Here is an 18,450-nt window from a genome sequence, read left to right as displayed (position 1 = left end):
ATTTACACTGATGGTTCGGCGCAGGTTGCGCATGGCTCTAAACATGCCTACGTTTCCGCATGCGCCATTGTGGTCGGTGCCATGGTGAACAATGAGTTCAAGTCCAGTGTCGTGCACACGCAGACACTTGGGGACTGCACCGCACAATTAGCAGAGCTTCGTGCTCTGACGCTTGCATTGGAGTACGCAGATCCTTGTGTGACGACTTTGATCGTAAGTGACTCTTACTACTGTGTCCAGTCTTACAATGAAAACTTGTTCTTTTGGATTCAGAATGCTTTTCGTGATTCCAAAGGTAGCACAATAAAACATAAAATGATCTGGGTCCGAGTGGCGGAACTTAAAGAAAAGTTACCACTCGTGTTTGTTATTCATACTCTTGGCCACCAGCGTGTGGGAGTCCACGCTTTCGGAAATTCGCTTGCTGATGAAGCGGCGAAGTCAGCAGTATCAAAATACTTAGTTGCAGCAGTTACACGGTCCAAAAGTAAAATAGATGATGACATCTTGGCGGCTGTTGCTGCCACTGAGAAGGGAGGTAAATATCCTGCGGGGTTCCCTTCGAAGTACACATACCACTTAAGTCCCGATAAGGTTCCTTATGTAAAAATTCCAGAAGTTGGCGAACGTTTAATTCCCAACTCGGATCGCAGAGCTACTTTGATTACAGCGGCGCATGAAGGTGTGGCGTCTGCGCATGCGGGCGTCTCAGCCACTGTAACGCAGCTACAACAGAGGTTCTGGTGGCGGGGACTGTACAAACAGACGCGCGATTATGTCCTTCAATGTGACATTTGCCAGCAGATTAAACCTTCAACTGCTGCGCGTCCGCCTCAGACACAGTTGTACATATCTAATAAACCGCTAGGTTGTGTTTATTTAGACCACTGTGGTCCTTTTTCTTTTGATACTGCGTATAAGTACATCTTAGTAGCAGTTGATTCATGCACACGCTTTGTGTGGGTATGGCCCCATCGCAGCGCTGATTCACGGACTGTCATTAAGGATTTGCGTGTCTTTGTAGGGATTTTTGCCTGTGGTACCTTTCATTCGGATCAGGGTCCGGCTTTCGTCTCTAAGGCGTATAAGGATGCTATGGTTTCATTGGGGGTCCAAGTCAAGTTTTCGTCTCCGTACAGACCTGAGGGTAACAGTGTAGTGGAACGAATGAACCGTGACTTAAAGCAATCTTTGACAGCTCGAGTTATTGGCACTGGCAGAAACTGGTTGGCCCATCTCAATGGCGTGCAGCGTGCGCTTAATAATCTCCCTAGAAGGTCTCTGGGTGAGCGGACCCCATACGAAATGCTCTTTGGTATCAAGATGTATATACCTGACCTCGACGGTCTAGACTGCAAGGCCCAGGCCGCTGCCTTTGACGTAGATGAACATTGTAATGTTTTACTGGATCTACAAAAGACCAGAGACAGTCTAGCTAGGGAACATTTGCCCTCCACCTCAGATGATGCGTTGCAGATCCCGGTAGTTGGCTGGCTACCCCAAGTTGGAGAACTGGTTCGAGAGAATCACAAGAAAGAATTTGGTCCTTCATATCGTGCACCGGTTCGAGTTCTTGGAGTGAAGGGCACGAGAACAGTCCTATTACCACCACTTCCAGGTCGTAAGGAAAACAGATTTATCTTAATTGACAATGTCAAGATAACAGGGTGGCCGATTCTTCATAGCATGACACCGGCAGTATCCTCCCACACATGGGAATTCAGATGTTTCCATCTGGCCGCGCATCCCAACCTTGAAAGCGGAGTTCAATGGTATGAGTAGAATAAGAGCCCTTTTGTCTCAAAAGGAAGTGGCCCTGAGCTCGGCCCGTGAAACTTATGTTCTTTACATAGCTAACACACGCACAGAGGTGCAGGCACTTTTAAATACTGACTTGCCGTTTCATTTCTGCGAATTAGTTCATCAAATCTTTAATGCCTCCTCCACGTCTGGCTTAGCTCATTTTTTTAAATTAGTTAGCAGTGGTCTTGTTACTACCTTTGAAAAAGTTTTTGGTGTCATCCCTGCGTTCTTCCATTCTATATTTTCAAGTTTGTTTGGTGGATTCCCTGTTTTGCTGGCTTTAGCTGCAGGCATTTTGATATTATTTTGCTTCCTAAAACATGGATGCCCGTCCTGCGCAAGAAGCCGCTCAGCTCCTTCTGACGATGTTTCGTAACCGGATGCTTGATTACTATGGCACCCTACCACTTGCGACCTTAAGCACGGCATTTGGATTATCGTTTCAATTTTCCTATTTCACATGTGTCCAGCCTGTGTTTCATTGCCTGAGCTGCGATTTCGACTGGGCCATTGATTTGTGTCTCTGCTTGCCGATATCTCCTGACGTCGATTTTAATCACCTAATGGGCCCGTAGTTGCTCACGAGTTGGTTTGTTCTGGCGAAAGGATTATGGCCTTGGCAGCGATGCATGGACTAATGGGTCAGTGGGACATAACCGCAGCGGCGGATGAGTTTCTGGCACACAGCGTTCTTGAGAACCCACCGAGTTGTCCTCTGATGTTGCTAGAGGATCCGGTGCTGGAGGAGCACGTATGTTCTTTCCCATTGCTTAATTGGATGGCTGAACTGTTTTCGGATGATGACACTGATTTCATGTTGGAGGCTGTGGCTACCTATTTTGCATATTCGCTCCAATCATGAGATGCCTTGGAGACTTTCATTATTATGGCACATGACTTTTTGGTATTTTTGAAAAGTGCCCTTTTTCTTACAAACGTTTGACTTTACATGATCTAGGCCTATAATTTTATACTTGGCCTCGAGTTGAAGACTTTTAATTGCGTCTTGTTTGGCCACTATAGGCATTCGTACATATTTTTATATAGTTTTTTTATATACATTTACATACATTTAGCTTGGCTCAATATTGTTGAACTCTGCTTTCATGTTATGCCTTTATTCGAGTATTGGCTTGTTTTTTGACCGTCCTCTGATCATTGGGGGGGTGTCATATAGTTACTGCTTTTCTATATACTGTGTTAAGTTAGCATGAGTTTATTAAATGTTTAAACAACATATTTTCCTTCGGCTTCAGTTTGCACACGACACATAATTGTTATTGTAGCTTTCAACCTAGACGAAAGATGTGATTTATTTGAGAATAATATGTTCTTGCTCTGATATCAGTCGTGCTTGGTACACTCGGTACACTGTCTGCACACTGAGTGCCGAACCCTCTAAGAATAACCTAACACAAGGTTGCTGGGAGGCCTGATCCTCGCACCACATTAGACATAACACAAATACAGTTGCTGCCAACATTGGGCTCTAAGCGGGTTTAAGAGAGTTACTGAGAATTCAAAAACACACTTGATGATGCTTTGCATGCAGAGAGCAGGCAGCAGGTGTGATCCTCTCCTCCTGACATTTAGAGGTATGGGCCCGCCCTGCTAAAACCCAAATGAGACCTTCTTAGATATAATATAGTATGCTAATTAGGTTGTGCGAGCAATAGGTGTTATTAATTTCTATTGATTTTAGCATTATAATAAGCTATCACCGTTTGCTTATTATGGACTAGTAACTATGCTGATAACTCTGATTCTTATAATATGTCTTTTTGTATTATATAAGATACTGCGTTTGAGAACCTTGCATTGAATAATAAATATTTCAAAAGTGCACGTGTCCTCTGTTACTCCACGTTCTGGTTTGAAATGATTATAGAGCGAAAGAGTGTTCATGTGTTCCACGATACCTGAGGTAACCTAAGTTCATGTTCTGGTTTGTCTAAGTCATTGGGAGTTTGTTATGACCAATGAGACCCTGTAGCTAGCTCGGTAAGGGGATTTTGGACACTGAGGTGAGTTTTGGGTCACCCTAATTCACTGAGGTTCCTGATCTCTATGCACAGTTCTGTAAGAGAACGGAATCCCTGCTACACTGGTAGTGGACACATGAGTGCAGGGAGTAAATCACGACATCTATAGGAAAATTTAATAGAGCAAGTTTAATTTTGTTTCATGGTTTTGGAGGAAATGGTGTCAGAAAGTGAATTGTCCTCCCGGGTAAAGATAACCTTTAAGTTCCTGATTCTCACTGATTGTCTCTCCTGCTTTTCTACTTTACATTGTTTGGACCAATTGACTTTGGCACACTTTTTTATTGCAAATTAAGTTGACTGTCAGCTGACTATCATTGCCAATATTATGACTAATCATTTTAATAAGTAAAAGGTAATGTAGGATGTCGTCAGTATGGCAAAGGTACGAGTGCTATGTTGCTTCTGCAGAATGAAATTTGTTTTTTAATTTTAATTCTCATTACTTGAACTACATACATTTAACTTTGTCAGTAGTAGATGCATGAAGATTGTGTGTGTGAATTATAATTTCTTTGTTTTGAGTTGGAAATAATTCAGTCACATTGAAATGCATTAGAATAATACTTATGAAAGCATGCATCAATTTGCAGCTTTTAAAGAGTAATATCACCAGATCTCACTCAACATGTTTGTTCTATTATAATTTAGCTAAAGGTAATTACGTTTTGTGCATAATAAAAAGTAATGTGCGTAGAAGGCAGTGAAGAATACTTTACTGTTTTAAAACAATGCTTGTTTTTTCCTCTGTGTTGTATGGCGGCTAACTAATTCTCGTCTTTGTGATTTCCAAAAATGCCCTGTGCTAATTTGTAATTCTTTTTAATGTTTCAAGTTCAATTTTAGAGGTGACCTAATTGTGTGCTTTTTCCTTTTTCAGATTTGCACGAAAGGTAAAGTGCATATATTCAAATACCTTAGTATGCAGGCATGTCATATTGACAAGACGACAGACCCACTTTATCTGCATTCTATAGAAAGGTCTCATTTACAACAGCAAGTAGAAGAAAGGTGAGTTTCAAATGTTCATTGCATCTGCTTCTCTTGCCTATCAAAATGGACAGAAACTTTGGTGAGTCGGCGGAGGGGAGTGTATGTGTCTGCGTGCATGTGTGTGTGTTTGTGTGTTGGTGTGTGTCTTTTTGTGTTTATTCTGAGAAGAAGGTGGTTCTCTATACAATTTTCCAGAGTAATTTTGAACAGCCCTATGGCCAAAACAGCTGAATAGAGTTACACCAGATTTTGCAGAAGGCTATATCTTTTCCCAGAAATCGTGCCTGTTGTGATTTGATGTAAATCCATTCAGTAGTTTCTGGGAAATGAAAGCTTCAAATGTATAGATATTTCGGGCTGTAGTATTACAACAGGACCGGCAGATCAAAAGATAAGATCTGATTGACATCACAAAGATGTTTGGCAGTACATTTAGGACTCAGCAGTCAGCCTCATGTCCTGAAAAAAAAGATAACGCATGGGGGCAGGGCAGGGATACCCTGACCCCTAAGCCTCGTGGGGGTGACCGAGAGGGACCCCCCAAGACCAAACTGACAACAAAAGTTGTGGTACAGCGGTACCATCGCAAAATACATTTAGATAAAGGGCACTACAGCCCTTTTCAATTATCTCCCGCTGGGTGGGCCATGGCACGGGCTGGGGTTAGGTCAGGTCATTTTTTCATTTTTTTAAAATAAAAATGTTTGGGGAGTAGGCGTGGATAGGGCCTCTTCCCGAAGGTGGATGGAACCCCAGGGCCCATCTTCCTCCAGCACAATAGGTATTAATGGTGAGAAGGCATGCGTGGGCCCCCACCCCAAATTATTTGAAGACCACAGGCCCATTTTCTCAAAGACTGGCACCTTTTCACAGCTGCCTGAGATCCACTCCAGGACCCTGAAGGGAAGGCAGTCGCCATCATCCACCACCACCCATGATTGTGGTGTGTGGCTGCAACTCCCTGTCACCAGGGGTGAAGGACGCACACCACAGCACCCTGCCCAAATTGTGCAGGCATGAAGAAGTGAGATGCCAGTTCCCGCTGCCAGCAAGGTATGTGCAGCACCGAGGCTACCTTACTAGAGTTTACGATACACTAAGGATATTACTGGACAAGGACTCCACAGTTATGTTAGTGCTGCTCGATCTGTCGGCCGCCTTTGACATCATCTCTCATCGTATCCTGTTGAACAGGCTTCGAGAGATTGGTGTCAGTGGTCTGGCCTTTAATCGGATTTAGAATTATCTGTCCGACAGCACACAATGCGTCCAGTTGGACTCTTTTGTGTCACATACAGCTGCGAGGGATAAGGGGGTTCCACAAGGCTCTATATTGAGCCCCACGTTATTCAACCTATATGTCACCCCATTGGCCGCAATCATCAGAAACTGCGGGTTTGAAACCATATCCTACGCTGATGATACACTGCTGAGAGTGCACATAGAGAGTAACCCTGCAGTAACAAAAGCGAAGTTCATAAACTGTATGACTAGCATAGCAAGTTGGACGAGGAAGAACTTTCTGCAACTTAACTCCTCCAAAATGGAGCTACTGTTGTTTGGCTTGGCAAGGCAGAAGAACTGTGGACCTCTGACTGGTGGCCATCAGAACTAGGATGAGCTCCTTCCCCAAGAGGATGGACTAAGAACCTAGGGGTTAGAAAAGACAATAAGCTATTGATGGAAGAACAGGTGAAGACTCTCACAGGCCCCTGCTTTGAGACCATGCAGATATTTAGAAAGATCTTCCCCTGGATGCTGCTAAATTCCAGAAAGGCCCTCATTCAGTCGCTCCTCATCAGTCGCCCCGACTATGGTAACTCTTTGTTGGTAGGAATTAGGGAAGAGCTGTTATCCAAACTGCAGGTTGTGCAAAATCCGGCAGCTCGTCTTGCCCTTAATAAACCAGCACAAACCCCTTCCCTTTCCTCTCCTATGCCAACTACATTGGCTTCCTGTTAGGAAACAAGCTCTCTTCAAGCTGCTATGCATGGTCTTTAAGTCCCTGCACGGAACGGGACCTGCTTACTTGACTAATAAAATTGAATGCTATCAACTTGGACGACAACTCAGATCCAGCAATCTCAGCCTGCTCTGCAGCCGGAGAATCAAAATGGGTGGTTGTGTGTTTTCTTATCTGGCCCCCAAACATTGGAACGAGCTCCCTGATCAAATCTGTGCCTGCCCCAACCTTCCACAATAAAAAAAAATGCTCAAGACCTGGCTATTCTAAAGGTTTTATCTTACATGAGGCCTTCCCTCTCTGGCGCCGAGAGATCTCCCTGGGGATGATTTGTGCGCCATACAAATGGCTCTAAAGTAAAAAGTAAAAGGGAGGCGGCTCTGCAGTGCAGGAGTATGTCCCTTGCGCTGTCAATACTTAAAAAAAAAAAAGAACAAGGCAATGGGTGCCCCAGGTGGCACCGTGGCACAAAAACCAAACAAGAAAAAAAGTGTCATGACGCCATACAGCCAGCAGCGCAGGTGTGGGCTCCCCGCTCTACAAAAAAAAGGCTGTGTGTGTTCTGAGTAGGACCGGGGCACCCACAATATACATTAAAATAAAAATAAAAAAATAGTTGTGACCTCACCACATTAGTATTGTAGCGGCGAGGCAGCTCATTATTATTGATGGCTCCCTCCCAGGAGCACCACATAATGCCATACTTGAACTTGGTAAGACATATTGGAGTTCTTTTGGTGCCCCAAGGAGGTGGAGGGGCACCAACTATCATTAATGATGTTGGGTGCTACAGGAAGAACAGTAGACCCATAAATGCTTACAAAACAATGCAAGTCTTCTGGGTCATTCAAAGCATGCCCCCAGGAGACCTTACCAACATTTTCAAAGCACTCCCAGCTAGAGCTGTATGATTGTCAGCTGGAGTGTGGTTGTTCCTATGGCTGCAGTTTGTGGCAGGAGTATTGCACAGGTTTTGGGTGTTTTGAGTGAAAAATGTTTTGTTTGAAATATTTTGTGATTATTATTCTTGAGAAACTGCCATATTTGTTAATAAGAAATACATTGGATTAAAATTATTTTGAAATTATTGTGGTGACATTTTCAAAAAACCAGTAGGTCTGATTTATATATAGGGATGTGCTGACTGATCCCCGGACTGATAAAGCCAAGAGGCCTACCTCTTATATTTTTGTGTTCCGAACCTTTAAAAGGCCAGTAGATCTGCCTTACATAAAAGGACATCTATTTTTATGGTTAGTTTTCATTTAAAAAACCTCAGAAACTCACTGAAAAAAACAAATGTGAAAGTGACGCTATAGTAATAAGAAAATCACCAGTTCTAATTAACTGAAGTAACTATAACTTGTATTCTCACCATCTACTGCTTTTGACCTTACATCACTCATGATGTTCTATGACATTATTAAATTCATCATTGATGAAATCTGAAATTGTATCATTGATAACAAGACTGTGCACTATGGTTACTTCAGTCAACTATAACTGGTGAAGGTCCTCGCAAGGAGTATTATATACATGCCAAAAAATGCACAAGGGGGCAAGGTACCATCAACAATCAGATTGCTTGGTCCCGCAGGACATTGCGGGTCCGGCAGGACTGAAGCTGCCAACAGGTTAAAAAGCCCACTCAACCAACAGGTCACTCTATTTTAATAATTTGCTGTACCACTTGAATACAACAGGATTGCCGGGGGTTGCGATTGTTCAGATATCATTATCAATTGTTTTTGCTCTTGAAGCTTCTTATCGAGACTCCTGTGGATATTAAAAATTATAGATTCTTTTGAGAGTTTTGCTGTATAATTTTGTAAATATAAACTTGCTGCTGAAGCCACATTACTAAAGATGATCCAAGAATACCATATTGGAAAACTGATTTTCCTTTGCAGGGTTGGACTTAAGACTAACTTGGTGGTCGGGCTTTAATAATCTTAAGCAGTGGTGTAGATCTTACTTGTTGATGCTGCACAACTGCCACAGTTTGACAGGATAGAAACATATCAACCCCTTCAACTAAAGTCTAATCCAGATTTCACTTCCTTCAGGAAACACTTGAATACTTTTCTGTTTAATAAATAAATTCTTTCTTCTCTCTGTGTCAATTGGTCTCATTGCTTAGAACATCTTGCAATCTCAGCGCTTGGACGCCTCCGGGCAACTATTTCGCGCTTTATAAGACGCATTTTCATTTCATTTCATTCATTTCGTTTAGTGAGATGATTTGGCTTTTTTTTACTGAGTGGAGATCTGCCTTTCTTGTCCGCCATGATGACTGCATCCTTCAGGAAGCAGTGAATTAAAAGAAGACCTGGCATTAAGAGGAAGAAAACTGAACTAGAAAAGGAAATTTTAGGTTGCCAACAACACAAATTTAGCTAGACTCACCTGAGATTGAGGATTTCACTGTGGTTAAGCAGAAGGCTCCTCACACAGAAAATATTAGTCAGAGAATTCTCCGATCTCAAAATGACAGGCATCTATATGGAGGGTCACTATTTGGCAGAATCATGGGCAAAAAGGATGAAAGGGAATTTCGTTGTATTCACCAAGCAGCCAATGAATAAAAGAGAAAAGGATTGGTCATTGTGCATGTTGAACAAATTAAGCTATAGTTAGAAAGTTCACAAATTCGGACTGCAAATCTGGCCAGATGGGTGGTATCTTGAGCAGGGAAAACCTAAATGGAGAAATTCTCCCATGTGTAGGCTGGTGGGTTGAGTGAGTAATCTCTTCTACTTTCTGCATTTCTGCCTTTGATTTTACAGTCTTTGTTACTTGGATTTCAGAATCTTCTTCGTTTTACAGCAGGCCCAGCATGATGGGACCGGGTTGACACTTTTGAGAGTCTGTGTGGCTTTTACTGAACTGCAACAAAAAATCACTATTGAACCATTCTTAGAGTGTGTCCATTCTGTATGTCACTCCTGTTTGAAAACGTGCCGAGGTCTCCGTCTCATTTTTGTGTTACGGAGAACACCACTTCAGGTCAGTGTAGATGCTGTCTCCTGAGCTGAACTTCCCACCTACACATCGTTGTTTTCTGGTGGGTTAATCTAATTAGTTGAATGGAACTAAAACACCCAGACTGCATTAGATTATCACACAAAGGTGCGGCAATTAAAGCAGCGCCCATAATGACCTGGGAGGAGGCCACCTTACATTTTTTACTGGACATGTAACGGTTATTGGGATGATGGTTCAGGATTTGCAAACATTGGATTTACTTGCTAGTTTACTCGTGTGCGCGTGCAAAGTGACCCCAATTACCACACAAACACCCCTCCACTTAACCCCCAACCCTGCTGAGATAGCCCCCAACCCTGCTGAGATGGCCCCAACCCTGCTGAGATGGCCCCAACCCTGCTTAGATACCCCCCAACCCTGCTTAGATAACCCCAACCCTTCTCAGATACTTCCTGTCTAGCAGAGTAAAAACAGACAATGTGCAGTTCAAATTAGCCCCGGATTTTGGAGTGTTACTTTTGTTAAAGCATTTAAAGTCAAACATATATTTCCAATAATTTAATGATGTGATGTTTTTTTACCTTTAGCATTGAAGACATCATTTACCCCGCAAAGAAAGACTCTGATTCAGGAGTTGGCAGTGACAATGGAGACAAACGTTTATCTGCAATTGAGGTAATTATAAGTACTAGGGCTCAGTTCGCTGTTTGATATCTTTGACGCTCATTCGCAGTCAGAGGCGTAGGATCCATTTATCGCACCAATAAATCCAGGACCAAGGGGATCGGAATTTATCGTGTGTGATATATAGCACCTGTTGTGAGGTTTTGAGGAGCAAAATGCAGATTGCAATCCTTAAGGCTCCAAAATCTGCCTGTTACAGTAAATACTGTCCAATTTTCCAATGCGAAATTCCACGAGGTTTGAGCTGCCAAAATCTAGAGAAGGATGAAGCATTTAATGTACCCAGCAATTAGCGGGGCGGTAAACCCCACCTAACTAGGGGTCGGAAAACCAAATTGGAATTGGGACCTAATTGTGCTAGAGTACTGTGACTTGTAAGATTGAACAACTGTCCTGCACCTTAAAGCCTCAGTAGTTTCAATGAGTTTGTTCTATTTTTTTTATTTCAAGTTTCAATAGTCATGGTGATAAAGAGATTTTGAATATATTGCATTCTTGTTACGTCACATTTGTTTTATATATTGTGAAATTTATGCAGCTCTTAGACTACCACTTCCACTGCTTTTTGCAGCTGCTGTTCAGCCTAGTGATAGGTTGTCCCATTGGACAGTGCTCGTTTGGGGAACAGGGCACTTTGCCTCAAACCACAACTCTATGTTTATGTTTCTAAGTGCTATCGGACATGGAGAGCAGATGTTACATCTGTGTTTCCTTGCTTCTTTTATCTTTGTCCTCTTAAGGAGACTGTGTGTTCTCATTCTTGTTATCACTGCTGCCTGTTACCCTGACCTTTATGTGCAGGTTGTGAGTTATAGTTTCCTTAGGGGTCCGATCTAGGGACTTTCCACCAAGCTATGCGAGTATGAAGAATCAGGGAAAGTTGGTGAACTTGGGGGGCTAGATTTCGGGCTGCAAGATGGCCGCCACATAGTGAGGGTCTGCAGGCTGGACGGACGATCAGGCATTAATCCAGCAGACCCGGCGGAACATCGAAAGCTCTACAAGCGAGGGAAGGACTCCTGACAAGAATGGCAATAAATAACTGTGTTCTGGGAGGTGCAGGCTACATGGTTTGAGCAGCAGAGGAGAGAGAGCTTGGGGCTGCGGGCAGGGCCGGACTGGGAACCAGAACCGGCCCTGGCAAAGTGCTCGGCCGGCCCCCCTCCCCCTTCCGGGAGGAGAGGGGAGGGGGGAGAGGTGCGACCGCGCTCTTTGACAGTGCCGGTTTTCGGCCGTTTTTGTTACAGGGCCGTTTTTGCAGCATAACCGCCCTGTAACAAAAACGGCCCCAGGGGCCCAAAACCGGCCCCCAACCATGCGGCCCACCGGGGAATCTGTTTGTCATCCTCTGAGGCGGAAGCCGGAGGACTGTGCTCACTTTGAAAAAAACTGCTTTTAAAATTTGTATTTCGCCGTATTTGTGTCTTTTAAAAACCACAAGGAGCTCACCTGTTTTAGCGCTCACACCACGCGCTGACACAGCCCTCCTCACTCTTCCCTGAGACAGCGGTCCGCGCTGAGACGGGGAACGCCCAAGGCCTGAGCCACGCCCACTGCGAGGCCACGCCCACCCCAAGGACTACAAAACACGCTAGAAACTTAGCGTGCACCACAATCTGTTTGTCATCCTCTGAGGCGGAAGCCGGAGGACTGTGCTCACTTTGAAAAAAACTGCTTTTAAAATTTGTATTTCGCCGTATTTGTGTCTTTTAAAAACCTCAAGGAGCTCACCTGTTTTAGCGCTCACACCACGCGCTGACACAGCCCTCCTCACTCTTCCCTGAGACAGCGGTCCGCGCTGAGACAGGGAACGCCCAAGGCCTAAGCCACGCCCACTGCGAGGCCACGCCCACCCCAAGGACTACAAATGTGCCGGCCATACCAGCGCAGCGGACGAGCGCAGCGGGAGCGCCGTTTGCGCGCCGAAGGCGCGCCTAAGGCAAGCCCGTCTGCGCCCGACCGGGCCTAGGGCCAGCCCCCATGCCGGAACCTACTGCCATTAGGAGACCGTACTCTCGGCGAGATCTCCTTAGCCTCAGACCTTTGAAAAACACCACCTGTCAGGTCATACATGACCCTAACGTCCCCTTCACTAGCTGTAACATCTGCAAACCTGATAAACTACTCCTTCCCAGGATGGCCGTCCCACTCCCCGGCCTCAAATTAGCGACACTCAACTGTAGATCGCTTCCCAAGCACGCCCTTCTCATAAACCACTTAATTGTCGATCACGAGCTGGATATACTTTTCTTAACTGAAACCTGGATCACCGGCCACTCTAACTCCGACATAGTCTCGGCACTTCCCCCGGGCTTTCTCATCATGTCCCAACCCCGCCCTCTAGGTCGAGGTGGTGGTATAGCCATCATCTACCGAGACTACTTCTCCTGCCGATCTACCGAGATCCAGAGCAAGGAGTCGGAGAGCTGTATGTTCACGCTGACGCTCTCGCCGACCTACTCCTTGTCAGGCCTTCTGGTCTACAGACCCCCTGGACACTTCGGCCCCTTCTCCGCCGCTTTTCTAGAATCCGTTTCATCCCTGGCCCACTTAACATCTAACTTCCTGATTACAGGCGACCTCAACATCCATTTCGATGATCTAACTGACACAGGATCGTCTGACCTAATCAGTGAACTGGGTGCCCTTGGCTTCTCCTTGACTAACTCAGGAGCCACGCATGCGAAAGGACATCTGCTCGACCCTGTATTCTCGAACATCCCTTCCCTCCAGTTCACCAACTCCCTCCCCCTCCCGTGGACGGACCACTTCCTGGTCTCGACCCATCTCCCAGGGGCCTTTAAGAAACCCCACAACCCCCCAACTTTTACCAGGGATAGATCCTGGGCCAGACTTTCGACGGACAACTGGGCCTTGGCGCTTGACGCCACTATCCCCAATCTCGCAGCCGACCCCATCATGGCAGACATCCAGTTCAGAGACTGGATTTCCTCCTCCCTCGACAGCCTCATCCCCATCAAAAATCGGGAGGTGAAAATTAAGACCAAGGGCCACGCCCCCTGGTATAATTCCGAACTTAGAGCACTCCGTAAAGTGTGCAAAAAGGCGGAGAGAGCATGGAGGAAAGACTGGCTCCACAGCAACAAGGACATATATCACAACGCGGTAAGACAATACAAAACAGCCTTGAAATTAGCTAAATCAACGTTCTACGACAACAGAATACAAACCGCGACCAACTCAGCTAAAGAATCCTATCAGATAGTTAAAGAACTACTTAACATCCCAACTGCACCCCCCCCTCACTCCCCCCCCCAGACAGAAGCAAGGATCTGGCCAACTATTTCGAGTCTAAAATCCTGCGGATACTGGACTCCCTTCCTACTGTCAGCCCCCCTCCCACCCTGGCCACAGCGGACGAAAACAATAGCCCACAGCTGGAGACCTTTAGATCAGTTTCCCTCACCGAGGTGACGTCCACGCTAGAGAAAATGAAAAGCGGTTCCCCCCTTGACCCAGCCCCGGCCAGATTCCTAAAAAAGGTATCCTCCACCATAGCCCCTACCATCAGGGACCTCATCAACTCTTCCCTCGCTGGTGGAACGGTACCCCCCAACTGGAAGAACGCAGTCGTGAAGGCTTTGCTGAAAAAGCCCCAACTCAACCCGGACGACATGTCCAATTACAGACCGATCTCACTGCTCCCTTGTATCAGTAAGATGGCTGAAAAACTAGTCAACTCGCAACTATCCCAATTTCTCGAGACAAACAACATCTTGCGCCAATCTCAAACTGGGTTTCGACCCGGCCATGGGACGGACACTGCACTCCTCTCTGTCATCGAGGAGGCAAGGTGTATCCTAGACTCAGGGGGATCAGTGGCAGTGATCCTCCTGGATCTTAGCGCCGCCTTTGACACGGTGGATCACCGTGTCCTACTACACCGCCTGGCCAAGGCAGGAATTGTGGGTACGGCGCGAGCGTGGATCGAATCCTTTCTCTCCCATCGATCCTTTCAGGTGTGGGACGGCAACTCCCGGTCAGATCCTCTTCCACTGAAGAATGGAGTTCCCCAGGGGTCGTCGCTCAGCCCCACCCTGTTTAATGTCTATATTGCTCCCCTGGAAGACGTAGTGGCCCCCTACGGTATAAAAATAATTAACTACGCTGACGACACCCAACTTGTCGTATCCCTGTCCCACCTGGATAAACATCCTGACAGCTTGCTGCACTGCCTCCAGGACATTCATACCTGGATGTGTGACTCGGCCTTGAAGCTGAACGGCGCAAAGACCGAGATCATGCTCCTGGGCAATAAATGGACGACCTTTCCACCTACATCTTGGCCCGACACCTTCGGCGAAATCCCCTCTCCTAGAAATGAAATCAAAACTCTAGGAGTTTGGTTGGAACCTGACCTTACCATGAAAACACAGGCAGCCAAGACAGCTGGCACCTGCTTCGGTCTTCTGCGGTCCGTACGCAAGATCCTGCCTCTTCTTCCCCTCCCATCCAGGAAATTACTTGTCCAGGGTCTTGTCCTGGCCCGGCTCGATTATAGCAATGCCATCTATCTGGGGGCCCCGGAGTACACCCTGGCCAAACTCCAACGCACCCAGAATGCGGCGGCCAGGCTCATTATGAACCTCCCCCCTAGAGTGTCGGCTAAGCCTGCCCTCAAAGCCCTACACTGGCTCCCTGTCCGCCAGAGAGTAGAGTTCAAGGCCCTATGCACCACCCACAAGCTCATCAATGGAGCTGGCCCTGCCGCGCTTAAAAATATGGTCACCCCTTATAAAGCCTCAAGACCTCTTCGCTCCGACGCCGAACATCTTGCTACGGTGCCCAAATTCAGGAAGGCTCGCACCGGCGGTCGCCGTTTCTCGGTCAAAGCCTCCACAGCGTGGAACTCACTCCCTCTCAGTCTACGCCTGGAACCCTCCTACATGGTGTTCCGCAAGAAACTTAAAACCCTCCTGTTCCCCAAATAAGTCACTCCCTCTTCCTCCCTCAGGATCTTTACAGGTTGAATAGCGCGGGGATGCCTACGGGTCACCAGGCGCTCTAGAAATCACAAAAACAAACAAACAAACAATCGCCCGGTGCCCTCAACGGCCAGTCCGGGCCTGGCTGCGGGTGCTGGCCAATGAAGCAAGATGGCAGCCCTGCGATAGATGGAACGAGCGTGGCTGAGCTCTCCGCCCTGCCTACCGAGAGTTGTGTGGTTGTTTCCTCGGCTTATAGCTGCACGGCCTGCTGCGACAGGAAGCGAGTGGTGCAATTTGCCTGCCGGCATCACTTGCAGATGACCTATCGTGTGTAGCCCCGAAGTCGGCCTGACCCGGAACCGCACTGAACGGAGTGGTGGAAGAGCCCGGATGAGACCTGACACAACCTGCAGTATTGGGAAATGTTTCGGGGGAGGGGGTGGGTTTAAGTAGTGAGCGACGCGGGCACGCTTAATGGACAAATGTGGGGTCCAGGCTTGATCCTCCTCCAGAAAAACAAATTAAAAAAAGATTGCCAAAGGGTGTATTTTAAAGCAATTTAATATAGTGATAAAGCAAGACTTGTAAAGCAGTAGGCACGTATAGTTTTGAAATATTGAACACTTAAACTGCCCTATATCTTACTGCATTAATATGTTCAACAGTTCTGTAATGTGCAAATTGTACAACACAACAACTTCAGCCTTTTAAAGTGTGTGCTTGCCCAATGTCTTGCACTGCATGGGGCATCAATTTTGGAAGAAAATGCTCTTGCCAGGTTTCGGGAAGGACTCACAACTGCTGATTGCAAGTCATAAATAAATATGTGAAGACAGGTCTTTAAGTGGGCTGAAAAATGTGGGGTAAAATACATTTCTGTGATTCCCATAGTGTGCTTCTTCCCGATCGTTTTTTGGGTTTCTCTCTTAAATGTAATTGCATCCAGATATATAACACAATAACGGACCTACACCTAAAACGATTGGCTTTGTCAATGGTTGTTAGCTCTTTAACATAAATGAGTAAGAATAAGAATTTGATATACATAATTAACCTTCAAAATATTTGTTCTGACATTTCAATTTTATTGAGGCCTGTGGAAGGAGTTTTTACCTTTAGTTATGTGCACATCTTCAACCACCTCTCTTTCCTCTTCAGCCCCCTCTTTTCACTCTACCCTGAATGCACGTCCTCACATCTCCCTCACTTCACCACTTCCAAACATACACTGCACTCACTCACATTTAAGAAATGTATTTCCTTTTGATTTTGCCCTGTAAATATTTTACCATCTGTGGACCCCCTTCACACATATTTTCACAGAATTGCAATTACATCTGGAATACATGACCATTGTTCTGTGTTCTTTGCAGAGAGGCCAACCCACTGACAGACACTTTGTTTTGGCTTCAGCATAAGAGCTCTCATTCAAAGCCCCTCATAAATACCTGGCACGGCTCAAATTATGCACGGAAAAAAATACAGAAACACTACATGATTAAATAGCAAACACTTGAGGAAGGCAAGATTAAATCAAACTTGTAAAATAAGGGAGGATCTAAATTGGTGACATGCATTGCCTTAACATTTTTTAACACATTGTTCATAAATCAATCCATATTTTTGCCATTAATGTTGTTAAGGGCTTGAAGAAAGGACCAGTTTTAATGTCACACAGCAGATAATTGTCTACTGTAAGCACATATCTCTCGCTTTGGGATTGACTTGGATATTTGGATCAACTTCACAAGGGAACAAGAACCTTCATGGTTGCTAACTGATAAGGACAGTCTATAAATGACCAGTCCTTTCCGACCACAGGAGCAACTGCAGACCATTGATACATTAACTTCGATGTTTGAAGAAAAAGAGGAAACCCATATGCTGCCCCTTTTCCTTGCAGCTCACACAAAATCGTAATGTTGAGATTGTGCGTTGCAATGAAATGCACCACTGGCGATGTCACTTTTGAACCCTGCGTTTAGTTTTTTCACTCCTTCAAAGCCTGGAGCTTTGGGCAAAGTAGGATTTCCGAGGGTGAAATACTAAAAATATTGCCAATACTTTGGGCCCTTTGTAAGCTATATGCATGCACTTGAGAACGGCCCGTGCAGTGTAGAGAAAAAAAGCACAATGCTGTTTACCAGCCTAGCATGGGTAGCAGTCACCAACAATAGTCACTACAGAGTGTTGTTCTGTTTGATGACATCTCCTGGAGTTTTCGAATGCATGGAAACCTCAGTCACTGGAAGGCCCCTTTAAACATAGGTCCCATCTTGCAAATGAGTAAAAAATATTTGGAATCAGACATTTTCTGCTGGTTTTGCACCGCGCGTTTGATTTGAATGAGTGATTCTCTAGGCTAGACGCTTTCAGGCAGGGTACAGAAGAGGAGATTTGCAGCTTCCGAGATAGGGGGAATGAATGTGTGAATGCGTGGGTAACGGACGCTGGTCGGAAGTTACCGTGTGTATGAAACCTATCAGAGAGGCAATTGTTTGGTCATTAAGCGGACAGACATTTGCCAGTTGGTGACAATTACAGTCAGACTGTGGACGTACAGTCAGAGAAATGGTTACTTGGTCGGAAGTGATCATTTCAAATTGTATGATTGGGACGCATGCATGACCGAGAGACGAGCGGAGAAAGGAGGGGAACTGCTGTGAAACAGAGGCAAGTTGGCCTGAAAGACGGAAAAGGCTGAATGTAAGGTTGACCTCTGAAAGAGATCTCGCACCTGTATCTGAAGAATCAGACCCGGAAGGAGAAAGCCAAGAGTCGGAGGAAAAGGGTCTGAGGAGATCAAGGAGGGTGAGAGTACCTTGCAGAAGATACGCCACTCCGAAGTGGACCTACCCTTTGACAAATGCCAGGTGTACTGAGATCCGGGAGGGTGAGGTCGGTGCTTGTGACTGATACGACTCCAAATGTTAAGTTGGAAGTGATACTGTTGGTACCTGGACTGGAAATTGAAGGTTTACTGACAATCACTGTTCCTAATCCCCCTCTCCTAAGCAAGATAAATGATTTG

The 18,450-nt window shown here is 45.7% G+C and overlaps 1 protein-coding gene across 3 annotated transcripts in view; it reads left to right on the top strand.

Moving 5' to 3' along the window:
* The window catches only part of LRCH1 (leucine rich repeats and calponin homology domain containing 1), a 798,407-nt gene that overhangs the window by 434,367 nt on the left and 345,590 nt on the right, over window positions 1–18,450 (top strand). For all 3 annotated transcript variants that reach the window (XM_086934995.1, XM_086934996.1, XM_086934994.1), the window contains exons 6-7: window positions 4,726–4,856; window positions 10,374–10,461. In XM_086934995.1, coding sequence (XP_086791121.1) covers window positions 4,726–4,856; window positions 10,374–10,461 — 219 coding nt within the window. The remainder of the gene's footprint in view (window positions 1–4,725; window positions 4,857–10,373; window positions 10,462–18,450) is intronic.

Source organism: Lissotriton vulgaris, chromosome 8 (assembly GCF_964263255.1).
Source record: "Lissotriton vulgaris chromosome 8, aLisVul1.2, whole genome shotgun sequence".
Taxonomy (NCBI): domain Eukaryota; kingdom Metazoa; phylum Chordata; class Amphibia; order Caudata; family Salamandridae; genus Lissotriton; species Lissotriton vulgaris.
This window is presented reverse-complemented; position numbering and strand designations above follow the sequence as displayed.